Source organism: Colias eurytheme, chromosome 7 (assembly GCF_061535395.1).
Source record: "Colias eurytheme isolate Ceu_HAF_F1 chromosome 7, ilColEury1 Martin Lab GWU primary, whole genome shotgun sequence".
In the NCBI taxonomy this organism is placed as follows: Eukaryota; Metazoa; Arthropoda; class Insecta; order Lepidoptera; family Pieridae; genus Colias; species Colias eurytheme.
In genome coordinates, this window is record NC_142986.1 from 10,827,485 (window position 1) to 10,850,047 (window position 22,563).

The 22,563-nt window shown below is 33.7% G+C and overlaps 3 protein-coding genes and 1 long non-coding RNA gene across 4 annotated transcripts; all 4 read left to right on the plus strand.

The window, feature by feature from the left end:
• The first annotated feature begins 5,761 nt into the window (after nt 1-5,761).
• Nucleotides 5,762-13,735, plus strand: smg (sterile alpha motif domain containing protein 4 smaug). Its single transcript, XM_090103674.1, has 7 exons — nt 5,762-6,264; nt 6,723-6,927; nt 8,387-9,033; nt 9,330-9,542; nt 10,016-10,113; nt 10,571-10,701; nt 11,306-13,735. The coding sequence occupies exons 1-7, from the start codon at nt 6,012-6,014 to the stop codon at nt 11,496-11,498; spliced, it is 1,740 nt and encodes a 579-aa protein (XP_089959800.1). The 5' UTR covers nt 5,762-6,011; the 3' UTR covers nt 11,499-13,735.
• A 1,759-nt stretch (nt 13,736-15,494) lies between these two features.
• LOC149907326 (uncharacterized) lies at nt 15,495-17,018 on the plus strand. The gene is made up of 2 exons (XR_016456933.1): nt 15,495-15,656; nt 16,107-17,018. It is a non-coding gene; the product is annotated as an uncharacterized LOC149907326 (long non-coding RNA).
• A 574-nt stretch (nt 17,019-17,592) lies between these two features.
• LOC149907327 (uncharacterized) lies at nt 17,593-19,134 on the plus strand. Its single transcript, XM_090103677.1, has one exon. It carries the CDS (start codon nt 17,710-17,712, stop codon nt 19,114-19,116), a length of 1,407 nt encoding a protein of 468 aa, XP_089959803.1. The 5' UTR covers nt 17,593-17,709; the 3' UTR covers nt 19,117-19,134.
• Nucleotides 19,135-19,790: 656 nt separating this feature from the next.
• Nucleotides 19,791-21,391, plus strand: LOC149907328 (uncharacterized). Its single transcript, XM_090103675.1, has one exon. The coding sequence runs from the start codon at nt 19,872-19,874 to the stop codon at nt 21,333-21,335; it is 1,464 nt and encodes a 487-aa protein (XP_089959801.1). The 5' UTR covers nt 19,791-19,871; the 3' UTR covers nt 21,336-21,391.
• Nucleotides 21,392-22,563: the final 1,172 nt, after the last annotated feature.

A 22,563-nucleotide genomic window follows, 5' to 3' on the forward strand; every position in this document is an offset into this window, starting at 1 on the left:
CGACGCGCTGTGTATTATCATGGGTATTATGTACAAACAGAATTGGAATTTCTTGCGCCGTAGCATTCGAAATTTTTTTTTTTATAGATAATGAAGATTTTAAACATAGCCAATCTCACGTACCTAATAAACAATTTAAAGTTATATAAAGAACCGAGGAGGCTTCTTAAGCCTACGGGGTGTAGGTACCTACATTATTACCTACATACCTACATATTTTAATCGTATGATTTATAAGTATGAGGAGGTAAGTAAGGTATAATGAAACAACAAAGTTAAGTATACTCATTTTATTATTCATATTTACAATTGTTTTATCTTATTTAACATTTCATAAACATTTTTCAATCGATTTTTACAGTATAAAGTTTATTCATAAACTATACGTTTAATTCTCGCCATAAACAATTATCATTATTTATTAAAACACAATACAAAACCTCGAACACAATATTTCTAATGTATCTCACTAACTTCCCTAATACATTATATTAGGTTAGCATACTGTTTAGATTATGAGTTGTAGTACCTATAAGCTCATTAAGTTCACAATTCTTCTAAGAATCAACACATACACTGTCTGTCGCAGTGCCCACACACGCTCCCATCCAGCCTGGCTCTCAACTCTGCCAATTTCTTCTTCAGAAATGTCACTTGAAACGCCAAACGCACTTCCCGAAGCTTCCGCCTGTCCCTGCTCTGTTTCGCTGCAAAATTGTTTCTCTCTCTTTGTTTTCTGTACATGTTATCCATCGCCTGAGTACTTTGGACTGCTCGTTTCATCCTTGGATTATTACCGAGTAAAGTGCCACCGTTTTTCTCCGCCATAGTCTGAAAAGCGTCTCGTTCAAACGCCTGGTATTCCGTATCATCTGACAGAGATTCTGCGTCGTAGAAGTCTTGTGTATGATTCCAGCTTTTAATAGAATCTGGAGATATTTGAGATGTAGGAACGCGATACGGTTCATAACTGCCTTCGTAGTATGTGTGGGCTAGTGGTGAAATGGATCGGTAAACATCTGGTGGCTTTTCTGGTTTATTATGTTTTGTTAAATCTAAGGCCTCGTCAGCGTAAGGTGTCCAGAGAGCCATTTTGCGTGCGCTTCCCCTAAATGTTTAAACTCAATTGATGAATGGCCTGTGGCGAGTGGGGGCGGGGCTGGAATAAGTGGTAGGGTTGATCCCTTAACGGGATCGAACGGGATGTTATTTATGACCGCAATACAAACTTAGTTTGCGAGCGTCGTTATGTAATGATTACATAATCTATGAAATGTATTATTTACATTATATTTAATTAATTTGTTTACAGTTTGAAGGTAATTATGTTTGTTATTATGATACAAATTACATGTTATTCAATTAAAATAGAGACTGTTATTTGAAACATTGGTAAATATTTTGAAATTTATTGAATAAAGAAAAATAAATCATTTTTAACCTAGGTAAGCATACGTACCTACAAGGTACCTATATAATAGGTACCTATTATGAAGTCACTTAACTTATATTCTTCGTCAGTAGGGTTGTCACGAGATACTGAATTTTTCAATACTTACCATGATTTTTACACGATAATTTTCTTAATTACCAATTTTTTTCATCACAAGGCGACAGTCGACACGCGTTCAAATTTCTTTCCTCACAAAAACACCCATAAACACTGATTACATAAGTATCTTATTTCATACATAGTCTATCCTACTTACTAATATTAAATCCAAACACGGATATCTTTTCGACTATTATGAACAGTGTAGAATTACAGGCAGCTGTTACAATGATATCATTATAAAATTTTGTTCCTCATTGTTATTAATCATAAGTGTTATATTTCCCTGCATGTTTTTATGGTGGTGTGCCACGCGCCTGCTATTTCGAAAACCCTTCCTCATTCAACTGTCAACGTTATTTTTTCTCTACATCACAATAATATTTAAGAATTATTTGATTTAAAGAAAATATAGCGTTTGTGTTAAAACTGGAATACATAATTATTAAATGATGTTCATAAAGTCATTTTTTATTTTCAGTTGTATTCGTAGCTATGTTTTAAAACAATGTATCAACTTATAGTACCTAACTACCTAGTTTGTATAAATTTTATGAATAATAAAGAAATCCATCATAACTGCAATTTGAATAAATAGTAAGTTGATATAGAAGGTACTTAACCTTCCATATGTAGGTACATAATGCAGCAGCTAAGCTTTTTATTGTACTTTATTTAACGCCAATCTTCAAACAGAACATAATCCATAATCTAGTTCTAGTATTTGCCTAAAAAGTAAAGTAAGGTATTTATCAACACAGAACAGCAAGATTAAATCCACAATTAATTTCAATAAACAATAGAAGCGTCAATTTCGCGGAACGCCAGGGAATCCCTAATCCCACCCAGCCTCAGCTTAATCCCACCCGCCATAAACAGTTCCTACCATATTTTATTGTCTTAACAATAAATTGCGGATTAACTGTTCATTTACAATTGCTTTGAAATCAAAAGAAATTCTGAAAGTTATAAATGGAAAGAAGATTAAAATATCGACCAAACGATTTCATTTTAGTTTTGATGGTAATCCTATCATAGCTAACTTGCCGAAGTTTTCTTGTTTACTTATATCTTAAAAGTTATATAGAAAAATAATCACCAACTTTCTGCTTTCGAGGACGGCTGGAACAATTTCTATTTCATTTAATATTTGTTATAGATTTAAATTAAGTAGGTATAGGGGAGAGAAAAATTGCAAGAAACCCTTTAGGTAAGGCGTTTAACTGACTTCCAGAATGGATGAAATTCACACTGAAACTCAAAATTTCATTAAGATTAATTTAATTCAAAGTTGGGTAGGTACACAAACTGTAAAACCGTTTGAATCCTCCACAGCATACTTAAATAAGATGCATGACACAAACCATAGATAATTCATATCATTGAAACATCAAAACTGCGTTTTAATAAAAGAAATCCGTCTCACTTAAAATGATTTTCATTATTAACCCGTTGCTGTCAGTCGCATAATACAGACCACCACTGGACATTATTTAGTTATGAAAAGATTTCAAAATGGCGACCGGAAACGTACAATACGCGCAAATGGGGACATCACAGTTGCTTCCTTGATGACGCTTCGATACACTTTTTGAATGGTTATGCTGGACATGCAATTATCTATAGGAAGTAATTTTTATTTTTTGCGCACCCTTGTATGACACATTTGGCAATAACTATGAGATTATCGTGCTATTTAAACGTTGGCAGTTGCTATTACTATCTACTGAATAACATTTTTTAGAACAAATTAGTTTTACTTATTTTCACAGTAACGTTGAGTAAAACAGTAATACTTCCTGCTATACGATTATTTAGCAACAAAACAACTTCTATTCCTATAACTATTATATAACATCTTTAATCATTATATTGATTTGAGTTTGATTCTGAGATTAGTGATTTATTATCCCTACGCATCACATATCGATTTACTGCTACAATATTTAAAGAACGAAATACCACGCTATACAATATCATCGATATCTAATAAATGTGCAAAAATATTTCAAACTCAAACTCAAACATTTATTTATTCAATTAGCCTTCTTTTAGAAGCACTTTCGAATCGTCATTACATATTTTTAACATTTACCTCCGATTCGGAAAGCAGTATCTATGGAGAAGAACTGGCAAGAAACTCAATAGCCTATTGCCTAAATGTGTAAATAAACCGTTACTCCAAACCACATAAAGATGTTTCAAAACCACAACTTGATTTATTGTGCGTCAACAATTGAAAAGTCCATTCTTCCCATATAATACCAATAACGGAAGTATAAAATGGATATCAAACAAGAATTAAAGGGAACAGTTAAAACCATCGATCTTCGAATGTCAACAATACAAAATGGTCATGTGGACCGCTATACCGCAGTAAAGGGTTACTGCAATTCTTGCAATATACGCCATGTGGTATTTTGAAGAATTTTATGTATTCTGTACATTCTGTTATACTTTTTCTGATATTAATAAATTTATAAATTGAGAAAACGGATTATAGACATTATGATAGATAGCCATTTCAAACGATCATGATTTTTACAATTAAACGGTCCATGGTTTAATTTTCAACATAAACTCTAATCAGTCTAATCTATTTATATAATCTTAAGTTTGAAGATAAGAATATTATTATGTACCTACTTATGCGTCTCTGTCTACGTACTTAGGTATGTAGGTACCTATTAGATAGGTACAGATAATTAAGAATGACACAATTAAGTATTTTAATTAATTTGTTTTTTAATTCGCTTCACTTATTTTTTGTACAAAATTAACCACAGACCTACACAAACAAGGAATCCCAAAGTATGGTAGGTTACCTATTGTAAAAACGGTATTCTCTCAAAGAATAAAATATAATAGTTCTACAACGAAATGTATGCAAATTGTATAATTTGCATTGTTGGCGCATTTTCGCAACAGGGACAAAGGGTTGGCCCGTTGTAGTTGTATCGACAATTAGTTCAATTTCTGTGACTAGTGACTACGCTACGGCCGCGGCGTGACAAATTGAACACAACAAAACATTTCTAATTGTTTCTATTTAATGATCCTATTTAGAAGAGAAAGTTGCTAATTATTTATGCATTTGTTATTCTTTGCAGTGGATTCGCAACACGTCTGAATTATTGGAAAAAAATATTCTGACTTGTATCGCGATGTTTTGCTATAGGTACTTTAATTTGGTATATCTTTTAAATACCTACCGATCAACGGTTTTTGACCATTTGGTTGTTTTAAATTATTTTCCGAATACAAAATACATATTTTGTTTATTGTTTCAAAATGTTTAGGTAAGTAACGTAAATAACACGCAGATAGGTACCTAGCGTTACAATCTCAAAAATGTTTCAAAGGCGCAAAATTTTCATTTTTTCACTCTCAAAATTTTTTATGCGAACAAAATAATTGTATAAGATGTCCTTAAACCTTTATGACGCAACAATAAGACCATGTTCCACGGTGGTCTTGGATTCAAGAAGCCGAAACTATTTAAGTTTAATGTACCTAGCTTGGATTTTACACTAATTCTTGCTTGGGACTCAAATCTTTTTACTAGTTGTTCTTGCGTCATGTTAGATTTTTTTTTATATTTTCTAGTTTCCTTCAAAAAAAACTACTTAGAGATAGTAAGGAACTATTATGTATATCATGTGATCTAAACTTATATTAAAAAGTGTAAGTATACCTATTTATTTATTTTATTTAAGTAATTAACTATTAATTTATTTATCTAATTTATAGTTTTAGTTTGTTTGTTACAATTTAACTCAAAAACTACCTAGGTACTCGACTTTACTGATAGTACTTAAAATAGATCATAGATAGATAAACGTTCGCAATGCGTTCGCATTTATAATGTGTATGAATACTTTGTTTTTTTTTTTGATAAAAGCTAAAAATTCTTTTCGAGTACATAATTCGAACCTTTTTATTCGTAGTCGGTAGCGTTAAAAGTTGAAATGTAGGTAACTCTTACTTTTTTATTCAGCGCCATCTAGTATTTATGAACAGAGTGTATGCAAAAACGTTAAACATGTGGTAATACGTGGGAATACTATTTTTGCAATATGTAGTTATTGCAAATTCCCCCTTGAAATAAAATAATAACATTTTTACATTTTAGGCCTTAGACATTACAATAAAATTGCCACTTATGTCATCTGTATTTGTAAACAGAAATTAATTAGTTATCTGTGCATAGCCATCTTGGAAAATTAAATTATTTGACTGATCCGCGAATCGGAATAAATGTTATGTTTTCGTTCTACCTACAAATATAAAGCAAAAATTTCGCGCTGTACCACGTCGTACTCGTGGCTATTCCGCTGCCGCCGCCGTTACAAGTCAAATATCTACAGGTCTGGAGCAATTCCGCAATCAGCTGTCACATATCTGACGTGTATGGAACACAAACAAAACTGATATTTTGCGGTGATATGCTGCAATCGAGATGAACGGCACGTTTTATGAGCAGCTGGGGGGTGTGGCAGGAGTGTTCGAGCAATGGGGCACGTGCGAGCGGACGGTGGTCGCGTGCGCGCTGGCCCGCAGGGTGCCCTGGCCAGGGCTACGGCTGGTGCAGAGGACTGTGGAGGCCGCCCTGCAGAACCATGTAGAAGACGAGCGCCTGGAACGGGACGCAAATGACGAAACGCTCTTAGCCAGCTTATTGGCGGCAAGAGCAAATGATGACGATGAAGAAGGTATTTTGTTAATATGTAAATATTCATAATTTATTCATCCATACTGCAATAAAATCCAGTGATGATAAGAAAATTCCATAATATAATTGGAGATTGTATGAAGCAGATAACTAATCTTTATACAATTGCATTGATTTAATCATATTAAATGTAAATCAATATCCTAAACGCTAAAAAAGCAGTGAAGGAGGCAAAAATAATGAGACAATTTTATTATCAGATTAAAACTTAAAAATTTAACATCTCATAGCAAATACTAATTTCTTACAATAGCAACAGTAAAATATATGTTCCATATGTAATTTTTTCATTCTAAATCTTTTCAACAATCTTGAAAAAGTTTATTGAAGGAACAAAAAAATTTTGTTTACCTTCACAAATTATTATGAAAAATCAAGTTAATAAAATTTATACAACAGATATGTTTGTAATACATAATTATAAATAATGTTCGACAGACAGTGAACGGCTCCGTCAACTCCTGACCCTATTGCCGCTGCTACGAACAGACAATGAGCGAGCCAAGAATGTTTATGTGGGTGCCGCACCTGCACTTGTGCAGCGCTGTGTGGACGCGCCGCGGAGAACAATAGCACCAGACTTGTGTAGACAGCTGCTGTCATATTTGCTGGTGCATCCCGCGCTTACACATAATGACCAGAGGTATGCTTTGAAGTAGTAAATTAAAAATAAATACATATTCCAGGACAATTTTCACACACGGCACAATCTGATCCCATACTAAGCTTTCGCTGTGTTGTGGAGATCAGACGTCTGATAAACATACATATATATATAATCTATACTTATAATAAATCTGTAGAGAGGCCAATTCTGTACATGAAATATATTTAAAAAAAAACTATGAAGGGGTGATAAGGGATCGCTACTGATGCCAAAAATGCAATCAGTAAAATTTTTGTCTGTCTGTCTGTCTGTCTGTCTGTCTGTATATTCGTTATAGAAACAAAAACTACACGACGGATTTTAACGAAATTTGGCACAATTATTCTTCATACTCCTGGGCAGGTTATAGTAAAAGAATCATGTAAATCGGTGTAGAAACACCAAAGTTATACATGAAATACGCTATAAGTCATCGCGCGTGAATTACATGCCATAAGGATTATTTTTGTGTATCAGTTGCCGCGTTCGACGCGCTTCGCGGCGGGAGCTATAAAAAGGCGGCGGGTCCGCACCCGTTTCGCGTTGTCACGGTATCACGTGTGAACGGCTGAACCGATTTCGATAATTCTTTTCTATTATATTCCTTGAAGTACGAGGATGGTTCTTATGTAGAGAAAACGTAAATATATACCACGGGCGAAGCCGGGGCGGACCGCTAGTTTTAAATAAATACTTATATAGATAATTTACAGCCAGACACAGAGCAAACATCTATGTTCATCACACAAATATTTGCCCTGGGTGGGAATTGAACCCACAACCTCTAGCTCGAAAGGCAGGGTATCTACCAACCAAGTCAACCGGTCAGTCAGAAAACAATGACAAATTGAATTTATAAAAATACATGTTTGGTGTTGATTAGTTTTTTTTTTTGCAATGATAACAAACTTTCAAAGCAGTAATAACAGATTTTATAATTTTAATCATGCTGAGATTAAGATAAAAAGATATTCAGTACATTATCAAAAAAATGAAACAAATTGTATTTATTTGAACTATGCACCACAGGTTTCAATTTCTACAAAAAATGAGAGGTTGTTTATGATTTGATTACCCAGTTGATGCAATAACTGACAGATTATATCATCAGGGAAATTTATTCAACTAGTCATACTTATTGCATTTTTTATCTGCTTTTTATAAAAAAGAAATATGTATTCATATATTTTTAAATATTTTTTGTACTATTTAAAATAATATGTAGGTTTACTTATTATCACATTAAAATTGATATTTCAAAATATGAAACCAAGTCTTTAAATTTTTCAACCAATAAGTCAATCAAACTTTGACCACATATTGTAAAAAGAATTTAAAATCTTTTGCTAAATTTAATATATCCTATATAATAAAGTTTCTTGTAAGAGTGAATAAAATTCTTATATTCACCTCTCTTACATAAATCTGACATTGTTTTGTAAACCTACTTTTACAGGACGTTAACACAATGGTTACGATACCTAGAAAATCATATATCAGGTAATAGAAACACAGAATCAGTGTGGCAGCAGCGGATAGACCCCTGCCTACTGCCCGAGACAAATATTTGGAGCACCAATAATGCTTTTAGACGTACCATTGGCAAGAATGTAGAATTCAGAGGCATACTTGATGCAGTAGACCCGCCGTCCTATACGGATTTGTTACAAGAGTCTTTCTCCAAGAATGGAAGGGACGTCGATATTAGTTTAGAAGGAGACATATTGAATTTTGACGTAGCTATTGGCAATCAGAAATCGCAGAGATCGAATAGTCTAACGCCGCCGTCGACGAATTTCTTGCAAATATCGTCGTCAGCGGAGAATTTGAGCGACGAACCGTTTGTACAGAAACCTAGGAGTTTTTCGTTATCGAGTGAACATAGTTTAGGACAATTGAGGCCGATTAGTGTTATGTATGGGACGACGGGCAGTGAAACAAGGTTGGATGACTTGCGGTCGAACAATTATACGGAACATCCGGGAATGTCGACCGTAGGGGCGTGGTTGAAGAGCTTGCGGCTGCACAAGTATGTGTGGCTGTTCACCAATATCACTTATGAGCAAATGATGGCGATAGATGAGAAATATTTAGAAAAATTAGGTGAGTGTTTATTTATGATGTTGTTTTTTCAGTTATGTATATATGCATTTCAAGAGTTGGTATTTCCTTCGTAAATTTTCAGTCATTTTCAGAATTTAATTAAAAATAAATTTATATTATAATAATGACCATAATGAAGTGAAATATATAGAAATTTTTCAGTGAAAACAAAATATCACATACACCACCAGTGCAAGTTACACATGACGTGTTTTGAATATTTATTCTTTTATATCTTTGTAACTTGTTACCAAAAGCCAACTTCCACACGAATAACACTAATAAAACAATTCTAGGCGTAACAAAAGGTGCCCGGCACAAGATACTCCTGTCCATAAAGAAGCTGAACGATAGACCAGCGATTCTGGAGGCGGTGCGAACTGAACTCGCATCGAATCCAAGTCCTGGTTGTGTGGTTCGAGCGCTGGAGAAGCTCCGGGGGGTGTTGCTGTCTCCGATGCCCCCAGGGTCCGATCTACCTGCTGGGCTGGTGCAGGCTTTAGATCTCGGTGAGATTTTTATAAGAATTGGTGGTAAATGTTAAATGTTATGACCATTCAAAAGTGCTTTTATATGAAGTCTTATTGAATTAAATATTTGAGTTTGATAGGTTATGAATTTGTAGAACACAGTTGAAACGATTTTAGTCGTTGACTGTTAAGGTTGATTATAAACAATGTTATTATGTTTATGTTTAAATCATATCTTTAATATAAAAATGAATCGCAAAATGTGTTGGTAAGAGCATAACTCGAGAACGGGTGGACCGATTTCGATAATTCTTTTTTTATTATATTCCTTGAAGTACCAGGATGGTTTTTATGTAGAGAAAACATAAATATGTACAACGGGCGACGCCGGGGCGGACCGCTAGTAGGTAATAAAATAATATGTAGCTGATTTTTTTATTCAATTTAATCCTACAAAAAACATTGTAAACATGAATTGTACAGAAACATAATAGAACATGTGAATGTTTCAGCATCAAAATGTATGACGGGCGAAAGTAATGTGAGCACTACGGACGGAGAGTTGGACATGTTAGACCCAATGTCGCTGCATTGTTGGCTGGTAGAGAAGGTATGTGTTTGTGTTATTACTTCCTAGTAATTTAAAGTACTAAATGTGTTGTACATTAAAGTAAAACACATTTAGTACTCCTGTACTAAATGTGTTTTACTTTAATGTATGTATAATATAATTAATTATGGCGAATGAATTTGTACTACAATTGTTATATGGTTGGCTCATAAATGTTTCACTGCCCAGCCGTATCAGTGATGTTCAAACGGCAGTACCAGTGTAGTATAATATTTTAATTGTATGAATGTTTGTGTTGTGTATGGCGTATCTTAATTCCATCTGCCAATAATAAAAATTCATAATGAATTTTTCATTATGTAGTTTTGTTGTTTATAATAGGCAACATAATATGACAGTTCAACAAAATTCAACATCGTAACCTAGTAACGATGGCATGGAACAATACGTTATTTCGCTTTGTTATATATAAATTGTATATATGTGTGTTTTGCAGGCGCTGCACCACGAGTCGTTCCGGTTAGGCGCGCTGCAGACGGCGCTGCGGAGACTGCGGCACCGCCTGCCGCCGCGGCAGTTCTTCCGCCACGTCAGCGAGCTGCCTGCGCTGCGACGCAACAAGCCACGGTGAGGCACACACACACACACACACACACGCACGCACATACACGCCCACACGCACGCACCGGAGACGTATGTTAAGTACATTAATAGTGGAGCCAATTTAATAGGCAACATTTGACGTCTATCAATTTTATCTTCGTAGGGAGTAACCTGCCTAAAAAACATCGATTAAAGTTAATGGATCGATATGGACTTGAAACATATGGCAATTCTAAAATTTATTAGGCAAATCCCTGTCCAAGTAATATATTTTCTTTCGTAAATTCAAGGAGCAAAATAAAACAAATATCTACATAATTAAAAAAAATGTGTTTATTCAGGTGTACTTTATAGTTAACTTTATAGATAATTTTTAGAATTCTAAGAAAATTGTCTGGAATTTTATGAGTATTATTTACTTACTCAGGGTATGCATAACTAAGTGCCTTTCAGCTTAGAACACCGACAACCGGTCAACAAATCTGTTATTTTTTGATATAATTTTATTGTTTAAGTCTTTTTACGTAATCAGTACATGCAAAACTATAAACCCCTATCATATACACCTATAGACACAAACGACGGAATCCATATCAATAAAGTATTCAAACCAATATTTCTCCCACAGATGGCGTCTCCCCCAGTCAACGACCCGCGGCCGTCGCCCCTGGATGCCCCCGCCTCCCCGCGGCAAGTCCAACTCCTACCCGCCCTTCCCCCCCTTTCCCCCCACACTACGACCCCCACATTTACCCCCTCCAGATGACTACTCGAGCCTAGACGCGCTATGCTTGCAAATGACAGAACAAGCGATTAATTAAGGGGGTTGGGGTCGATTGGAAATGACATAGATAAAAAATTCTATAATTTGAAGTGGGATAGGCGGTTCGGAATTGACGTAGATAACTAAATTTTTGGACATAGACAACATTTGGTTTTGGAATTGAGCGACTTGTTTGTGGTAATTATTTTTTTTTACAAGTTGTTTAAGGTGTTGGTGATTGGTCGATGAGCAATAATATATTTAAATCAACATATTGTTAATTATCAAATTGATTTACAGCAATGCAAGTAAAAGTCAGTTTTGATCATCAATTGACCAATAGCCTTTTTATGATAACATGTCTTTTAAATTTATTTTTATTTACAAGTTCATTTTTACATATTCAAAAATGAAATCACCTCGTGAATATTTCTTGTTCAATTCGAAAATTTTGTAATTCTAATAAATGTATTTATAATATTTATGTAATATAAATTTAGCGTATAAATTGCTTTTAAGATTATTTAGTGAAGGATGCTAAGTCGCTCGTTCGCCTACGTATATTTCGAGCTTAGACTATTCGATTAATGCAGTACATGATATATAAAACCTTTTAAAGGGTCTCAAAACCGTCACAATGCATCGATACATTTATAATACTTGCGTCCTAATAACACCAATCTGTATAAACGACGTTTATTAACCGTATGTTTAAAAAATACACATAATATCGGTTATTTGAGATAATCGAAGACTATTACCCTAACCATTTAAAAATGGCGCTCGTTTTGTATACGTATGACAATGTTATAGTTATTTATACAAGTGACACCAATTTATGGTTGCGTTTCGCTTCATATTCATAGTCAATAAAGAATTGTTTTTGTCTCATTTTTAAACTTTGAACCTCATCATAAAGCGGAACGCAACCAAACCAAACATATAGTTTATGGCCAATATTCTAGAACAAATATTCGATAGATAAATATACCATCTCATAATATGCAATGTAATAAAAAGAGACGGATATAACATTTATCCTTCATGTATGTTAACGGGTGAAAAACCAACCATTAACATAATAAGTCTAGATAACATAGTATGTGCATATGACAGACTACAGGGCGTAATAACATAGTCACAGATAGCTTTAAACAAAATCCAATTCAAATACAAAATTCGAAATCATATTCCGTTTATCGAAACGCGTAATTTTTGTAGCAATTAAGGATATTATGACAATATTAATTTTTATATTTTTGCACTGCGTAAAATTCACTTTAATTTGTATATGGGGAGCTTATATTATTGTATAAATCATTAATTTATTTATTAAGTTTTATTATTGTGTAGTTAATTCTTTTTTCGCAAACGTTCACGAATCATCGTTCAAGAGTTTGTACATACAATTAAATAATGGAACGCGATACATCGACACTATCCGCCTTTATTGTTATGGCGGTGATTTTACAAAATAATATATTTATAAGAGTGAGAGTGTACATCAAAGTGTGCTGCGCCATCTTTATGAGCTGATTTTTTTATATTTTTTTTTCCAGAAAATAAATCAAACCTATCCTACATTTATTTATTGTTTTCGATGAGCTCATAAAGATGGCGTATGCAAGCGTGAAGCTATGTCCTGAATTTCTTTGGTGCTAATTTGCATTCGTTTTGGGTTAGCCGTTAGTAAGTTAGCTAGATGTAGATTTCACAAGCACTGCCTGTCAGCAGAGCTTATTAGATTACCGACGGCCTAAGTGCTCGGGCTCGGGCCAATTGTAAGTAATTATTGTTGTGTGGTGTGTATGTTGTTATTTTGGCGCGCGATAGCATTACCCTGTCAATGTCAAAATGTATGACGTTCTATTTTTTTTTTAATTTCATTGTCTATGCCTTTTTTCGAATGAGTTTGTACTTTAACATCAATTCAGATGTTTATAGTGCAGTATGTAGATCATTACTGATTGCTTTCCAAGTCTAGGCCAGTAATGCTATCACACAGCCATATTTAATGTTATTGTGCAAGAGACCAGTTGACGGACAGCACTGTTAACTTATTTAGGTGTAATTGTTGACTGATTGAATAATTTATATTTCAATATCATTAATTTTTATTTTAAGTGTTATATAGAATGCTATCTTTTACGGAGGTTTTGACTGGATCAAAATTATTTTTGATTGTGAAGTGTGCAATTTATTTTATATTGATTTCATTATAATATGGTTACTATTGTATGGTTATTTCTTCACATTGTGTTGACAATTACAGATGTATATGCAAAGTCTACATTCGATCTATTGTTTTATTTCTCAATTTGTTCTCTGTAAATTTCTTCATTTCTCTATTTCTGTTATACTTTTTTTTATCTAAATTACTTTCTTCTTGGACTGTGATAAACACTTGATTAGTAAAACCTATTAAATAAATAGTTAATGCAATAATCTTTTATTTTTGAAACGATTATTCGTCGTATACAGCGATGGCTTTGGTGAGGTGTGACATCTTTAGAAATTGCCAACTTACATTTTGTTGGTTGTAAAGATACCTACTGATCATGGTAGCAAGTCCTTAGAAAGTAAATAAAATTGTGAGACGTGAAAATAGTGAAGATTGTTTTTTTGTGTAGCCCACTTGCCAAGTTAGGTGTGAAAGGGAAAAAAACCATACAGGCGTCATTCAAAGTCATATTTTCTTGTTACAAGTTAATGTTCATACTGAAATCTCCAGTGTAAGATATAAGCTTCTTGACTATTTGACTTTCCCGTATAATATAATATACTCTTATGATTTGACTAATTATTGACTATGTATAGTACGACATAAAAGAGATGAAATTAATTATTTTGGAACTAATTCGTTTTTCATTACCTGGCAACCCTGAATTGGCAATGTAGCTGTCAAGTTGAATAAAAATTTGTTGTTTTTTTCGTGAAGTGGAGAATTATTGAGATAAAATTGTTATTTAGAACAAGAAATTTAAATAAAAAAGGAGACATCATGAAAAAGGTTAAACGTAGCGGTGTCCGTGATGTGGTGTATAAAGTTTTTATTCGGTGTTTGTCCGAATTTCAAGCTGGAAATTTATTGACTGATTTGGAAAACGTTTACAAACGTACAGCAGAATATACCGGTGAGATTCCATTTATTTTTGCTCAGTACTACGTAAAATAGAATATTCCATTAGTAACGAGTGTTTAATGTATGTATGTATGGCGATTATTACGTTTTCGCAATTTAATTTGAGGTTATTTGTATGTAAACAAAAACTAGTTTTTATAGTGCGACCAGCACAATTTGAGTCAAGAAGTTATATCCAATCCAACCAGCCTCAAATAAAGTACCTAGTTTAGATTTTACTACATAGTATAGTGATAACTGTTTTCATACAGCTATCTATCTATTAATCAATCAAACCATAAGAAAAAAAATCATATTTACTGTATCATATTTACAGATACTGAAGATGCCCCGTACCCTCTTGCCAGTACTTCGAAACAGAGTGATGATCAGTCCTTTGAAGGAGTAGAATATTTAGATTTTGATGAATTATATTAATGTACAAAATTTATCTACAAAAAAAATAAAAATATGTGGTTTTCAAATCGCCTTGTTTTTTTCTACCCGACGGACCCAGAAAGAGGGTAATGTGTTTGAGCTGCATGTATGCTTGTTTGTTTGTATGTTTGATTCTATGTGCGCCTCTGCAGTCTAAACACTTGACCGATTTTTATAAAATAACTAATTCCAAATACATTTAAGTAAAATTTGACCTAGGTAGGTCAATTAAAATACTAATGTATTTTTGTCTTAAATTACACTATTGCTACACTGAAACAATTATAACGGTTTAAATCGCGGTATTTATTTTAGATTATATTATATACATTTTTGGATTTTTATTCTATAGTATCAAGATCGCTTGCGTCGCAGTATCAGTGTTGCTATATGAGCGACGGTGGCGCCCTCATTTATTTTCATCTCTTTTGTGTCGCACTGTACTTTCCGTCGATAAAACAGTGAAGGCGAATTAGTTTGAGCGGTTTTGAGTAGATGTCGCTACGTAGCACAGACCATACACAGACATCTCAAAAATGTAAACAAATTTGACAGTTGCGAATTCGACGACGACTAACACCAAGTTGGCTCGTTTTTTAGCGAATAAAAGAGAACTACAAATATTTTAAATATAACTACTGATACATGGAGAAAACTGTAAGTATTTCTTTTATTAATCATTTTAGTTAAGAAACAACTAATTATGTGAGTTTCTTTCGCTTGAAAATCCTAGCCTCCAAAAACAATAGCTGGGGTAAGAGCATGTAAGAGGCTCACTATTGACGGTGAAAGAGGAACATACGTTTCTCTTCCTCCGTGTGAGGAGTGACCAACATTTTGACATAATTTTGATTAATTTATAATTATACTTGGATAAGATGAAAAAAAGTGACTGACTGTTCTGTACCTACTACAATTTTAAATTTTAAATCGGTCTTTTAGTTTTTGAAACCATAATATTATTATTATCACAAACAAATAAACATTTAAATATTTTCTTTTTATTATACCTAATTTTCTAGACTAATAAAATTTCATGCGATTTGTATACGTCTCTTTCTCTTTAATTGTAATAAGTATTGATTTCTTATTGTTTGACTGTTGCAGGAATGTATGATAAAACATGCCGCGAAACTATATAAGAAAATCTAATAGATGCAGATATGATAATGATAAATTAAATGAGGCTGTCAATGCAGTAAAAAATGGAACAATATCTGCATACGCCGCATCAAAACTTTATAATATACCAAGAACAACAATTGTTAACCGTGTATATGATCGCCAAGGTTTAAAGTCTAAAACTTTAGGCAGGTGTACTGCATTGCCGACAGATGTGGAAGAAACGCTTGCAAAAAATCTCCACGTAATGGAAAAATCAGGGTTTGGGTTAACGCGCAAGGAAGTGATTGAATTGGTTAGCCAATACGTGGTTGATAATAATATCAAAACTCCGTTTAAAGATGGGATCCCTGGAGAGGACTGGTTTCTTGGTTTTAAGAAAAGACATGGACTTTCCATTAAAAAACCCCAGGCCGATGAACATGCGCGTAAAACTTCATGCAGACCTTCCGTGATCATTCGTACAGTTACTTTGATTAATGATTAGGGAAAACTATTGATGAACTTATTAGAAGATAAAGTTATTTAGTTGAAAAAATAATGGATAAGTACAAAGAAAATAAAGTGGGTTGTATTTGAACTCATTATACTCATAGGTGTCTCCAGATGGGGATAATGAATACCTACTACTACATAGAGGAAAATTCAGACATATGTGCTCTATTCAGCTTGCACACAAGGATTTTGCTATTAAAAAATGAAAATATAATAGAAGTAGAAAACAATATCTGATTGACAAATGTACAGATTTTTGGTGTACCTAATGCTGTTTTTCTTCGATTGTTTAAAGATATAAATGAATCTGTTTATAACTATATTAGGAGCCTGGGTCATTAAATGTATATGTAGCAAATAATGGTGGAAAATAAACAATTATTTTATAAAACAACATTTAAATTTGTTTTATTTTATTAATACATACATCCTGCATATTAATTAAACCACTAGCTATCACTATTACATCCTGTTTACTGAAAACTACTTCACAAGTGTACCCTGTGTTTTTTAAGTAAACTTGAGTTGACGACAAACCGGTCGGTAATTCTATTCTATTATAGCCATGTAGTTAACTGTGTCTTCTGAACCCGAGTCTGAACCTGTGAAATTATTCAAAAACAGAATTTTGAAAGCAGTTCCACATGACAGTATTGCATGTACGTGGCATGTACCTACCTAACTAAGTTTGAATAATTTAATTTTTGTCGATTTGAGTGAGGTTTTTTAAAACGTTTTTTTTATATACTTCTAATTACTTTTTGGCTGCAAAATTTTTCTCCCTAAGATGAAATGTTGTAAACTATCGGATAAAAAAAAATCATGCATATTCCATATAGCATCATTACTTGTACCTCTTTTTTAAATACTCTGAAGATACTCTGTGTTAAAAAAAAATCGCCAATGTGACGTTTGCTCGGAGCAATGACGTTTGACAGATGTCTGTATATGTCTGAAGTCATTTAGTTTTTCACAAATCACAAGTCAAAACACTGTTATTGTTTACATATAATTCAATGTACTCTGTGATTGTTTCTTTCAAATTTTTTTTATTATAAACATATTATTTTATTTATTCATTAAATCGAACAAAATGCGCTCAAAAGTATGTCGCTTATGTTGTGAAAATGAAGGAACGATCCATATTTTTGACGAGAACGAAGAATTGAAAACGAGCACTAAAATAATGTATTGCTGTAATAAATCTAAAGTTAATATTGAAGAGGATGATACTCTCCCCAAAGTAATTTGTTCTACTTGTCATATTCAACTATGCAAATCGTATGATTTTATACTGCAATGCGAATCGGCAGATGAAAAACTGCGCTCGTTACAGCTAACGATACACGCCGATGACAACAAAATGATTGAGGATGAGGATTCAAATATTTCATATGAATACAAAAGTGAGCATACAACTACAAGTGACGATGAAAGGATTAACTCCCCCTTATTAGAAAATAGGGAAACATCTGTTGTGAGCGAAAAGATACTCTATTCTGTGAAACGAATCAGGAAGAAATCCCGAAAAAAAGTAAACACTTATCGAGGACCAGTTCATTGCCCGACTTGTGACAAGTCATGTATTAATAATTCTGCATTATTGGCACACATGAGAGCGCATTCTGATAGGCGTGCCTTTCAATGCTCCCTTTGCGATAAGAAATATAAAGATCCAGCAGGATTAAAACGACATACAGAAACTAATCACACCAAATGTAGAATTCGTAATTTTGTCTGTGAAAATTGTGGGAAGCGATTCTTCACAAAAAAGTGTTTACAAACTCACACACGCATACATACAGGCGAAACTCCATATGCTTGTAAATTATGTCCCGCCCAATTCTCACAGTTAGGATCATTAACTCGACACAAAAGAACACACACAGGAGAAAAACCTTACAAATGCAGTTTATGCCAAAAGAATTTCCGTACCAAATCTGAATTAACCGTACATACCAAGGTACACAGTGGAGAAAAGAATTACACTTGTGTAGTTTGCAATTTGAAATTCAAGCATAAGTTTAATTTAAAGACACATTATATACGACAACATGAGAGTAAAAACACAGAGTATGTTTGTGATCTGTGCAAGAAAGTGTTCTTTCAAAAGAACAATTTAGTTGTCCACATCAAACGCAAGCATTCTGCTCAATCAGGATTTTGTAATGTATGCTCCCAGTATGCATCCAATATAGAAATGCACATGTGGAAGCATAATGATTACAGAGGACTGAAATGTGAATATTGTTCTAGTTCCTTCTTTGATAAGAAAGGCTTAGTTAGGCATATAAATTACAAGCACAAAGACTACAAATATAAATGTGCAGAAAATGGCTGTGAAGCAATATTCCCAGTGAAGCAAATGCTTGACTATCACATGGCAAAATTTCATTCCATAGAAAAGCCATTCCCTTGTGATTTGTGTTCTAGAGCATTTTATAGAAAAAGTGACTATGTGAGACATAAATTAGGTACACATAAAAACAAATTTAAATGATTAACATATAAAAGTCTTTTATTTTATAATATGTATGATCCAATGTCAAGTTTGTTTATTTAATGCAAACTTAGCTTTTGTATAGTTACATAGCAAATAGGCTACTTTTAGCCAGGTTACCCCGCAGGTGACGCCGCAGGTAACAGCTAGTACGTTAGGTACATATAATAGGGAATTATTTAATATCCCATTGAGCCCCAAGCGGCCCGATCGGTCCCAGACACAATAGATTTTCTATTGTGTCTGTGGTTCCGGGGCCTGATTTAATATTTGATCACTACAGCTAGCAGCTATGTACACAATTAGCGGCAAAATGAATGATATTATGTTGTATGAATACATCTTAAAGTTATGCCAATTGATGGCTAAAAGCTTGATTTTCCTTAGTTTACGCTTGTTTCTTTTGACTAGAATTTTACAAACATATTTGTGGACAATTTTAACATCGTTTTGTATCGCATTGGAAGTCTATATATTTTTGTGTTTATTTTAATAATCCAAATCTATAATTTAAAAAAAAAAATATATGTGAACGCAGTTTTGTGTCAACAAACAAATACGTCAAAATGCTCAAATGACATTGTCTTATTTGACGTAAATAAATCAATAACAAAAAAGTTGATGCTAATAAAATAAAACTTTAATTTGCTTTAAAACGGGTAATAATTTAATAAATAGCAATATAATCGCCTTGATGGCATAGAAAATTATTTTTGCGGTTGCTTGACGTACCCGCCCGTTTGCAGTACAAAACAATGGAGAATATCTGCAGAATATGTCTTGAGAAACCCGGCGTAACATCTCTTTTTACAAATGAATCAAATGAAATACGTTATTGTGATAAAGTTACTCGTTTAGTAAATATATTGATATCAGAAGAAGATGATCTACCGACGAAGTTATGTGAGGAGTGTACAATCGATCTTAACTCGTCCTATCAATTTGTTCTAAAATGTGAGGCTTCGGACAAAGCCTTACGCTGCGTTAGCCCGATTGATTTGTTCTCTTCCATAGAATTAAAAATAGAAAAAGAAGAAGTTAACCTTTGTGATACAAAGTTAGATGACATTCTAGATGAGGGACATTGCACAGAACATGATTTTGATTTTAAACCTTTGCTAGAACCTACGACTGATGTAAGTTATACTGAGAACGATGCAACAGAACTGTCAAAGAGTGAACAGAAAGCGGTAAGAAGAACTCGTAAAAAACAGAGCAACAGTGGTCCAGCTCAATGTGTAGTCTGTGGTCTTATGACGAAAAGTCAGTCAGCTCTAGAAATACACATGCGTGTACACACAAAAGAGAAACCCTTCGCCTGTGAACATTGCGACGCGAAATTCCCCTCCAAAGGGAATCTCAAACGCCACATTGATGTTTATCATTCTGTAAGAGAACGTAAATTCACTTGTGAAAAATGTGGCAATAGCTTCTTTAGTAAAAATGATATCATCACGCACATACGAGTTCACACAAATGAGACACCGTTCGCTTGTATGTACTGTCCGAAACGGTTCAAGCAGTTGACTTCAAGGAACCGCCACCAAACCACTCACACAGGTTTGAAACCCTACGCTTGTCCAATTTGCAACAAGAAATTCGCGCACCGCAATCTCGTCGTCAAACACCAGAGTGTCCACAGTGATGAGAGGAAATTCACTTGTCATCTATGTAATAAATCCTTAAAAACAAAATCGAGTTTGCGAGTTCATATGAGCCTTCATAAAAACGAGAAAAGGAATGTTTGCAGTTTTTGCGGCATGACATTCTCCATGAAAGGCAACCTGCAGACGCATATAAGAAGAGTGCATTCTGAGAAGTCAGGCCAGTGCACAATATGTTTGAAAACATTCTCCAATTTAGAAGTGCACTTACGGAAGCATACCGGGGAAAGGCCTTACACATGCCCCACTTGCAACATGTCCTTCGCTGTAAAGGGAGCATTGAAGTACCATATGTTCTTCAAACATGAAAATACAGATAAATTCAAATGTTCAATAGGCGATTGTATGAAAACCTTCCCGACGGCTCCTAGATTAGAATTCCATTTATTAAAACAGCATTCAAAACATACCCCTTATGTGTGTCAGCATTGTTCCAAAGGTTTCTACCGTACCAGTGATTTATCAAGACATTTGAAAAACAGTCATATGGATGTTAATATGAAGTCATCGTTAAAAACTATCTCAAACACAGTATTTACAATAGCACAAACATAGGCGAGGTAAGACTGATTATTTATTAAGTTTAAGTGAATTTTCTGTAGAAATATATATTTACAATATTTTATTGTTGTTTTCATTACATACCCTAGAACTAAGATTTACCAAAAGATAGCAATCTTATTTCCATTTATAGCAAAAATATTCTTTATTTCAAATGCATTATGAAAAAAGGGAAGGTTGCTTTAATTTTAATGGATTGATGTATTTCCATTTTTTTTATTTTTTTTATTGGTAAGTAATAGGGAAGCGCTTGACCACAATCTCATGATGACCATGATGTTGCTATCAATAAATCTAATAGTACAATTATTATTTATTTAGGCAATAAATAATTATAATACCTAACAAGTAACAACCTACCTAATAGCAATTTTTGTGAATGATTTATTTCTGATAACTTTTCAGTACAATTTTAAATTAATAAATTGGCAAAAATGTCTCGAAAATATTGACATAATCAAGGTTAATACACCTTTACTTATTTTACGCGAAATGATAATTTATTTAAAGCTATATTGAATTTGATATTTTTGGTTTTACGGCATTCAAATCCATACTTACTAAGTAATATTATAAATGCGAAAGTAACTCTGTCTGTCTGTCTGTTACTCAATCACGCCTAAACTACTGAACCAATTTGCATGAAATTTGGTATGGAGATATTTTGATACCCGAGAAAGGACATAGACTACCTTTTATTGCGAAATATGTACCACAGTGACGGGCGAAGCCGGGGCGGACCTCTAGTGCTTTATAAATATAAACTAGCGGTCCGCGGTCCGCCCCGGCTTCGCCCGTGGTACCTACATGTTTAAGCTATTTAGCTATCCTATCTCTCAAGTTGGATCGAACTGCACATGGTGTGCGAATTTTATTATAATCGGTTAAGAAGTAAGGAGTCCATTGAGGACAAACATTGTGACACGAGATTTATATATATGTAAGTACTAAGATTTATAAAAAATAGAAAAAAGCTATATTACCAGCTATCTGTCATTCACAAATTAATTTTTAAATTAGTAACTAACTACAACATTAATAAATTTGAAAAAAAAAAAGAAATGAAACAAAGAAATCTTGCTCGAAATAATAATTATTTAACGTGGCTTCTTTTAATGTGATGTATCCTGATCCCTTGAATATATCCTTTTCCGGTCACAATTAAAAGGGTCCGGAGTCCGGACCACAGGGAGTCCCTTCCAAAATCAGTAGCGCGGAAATC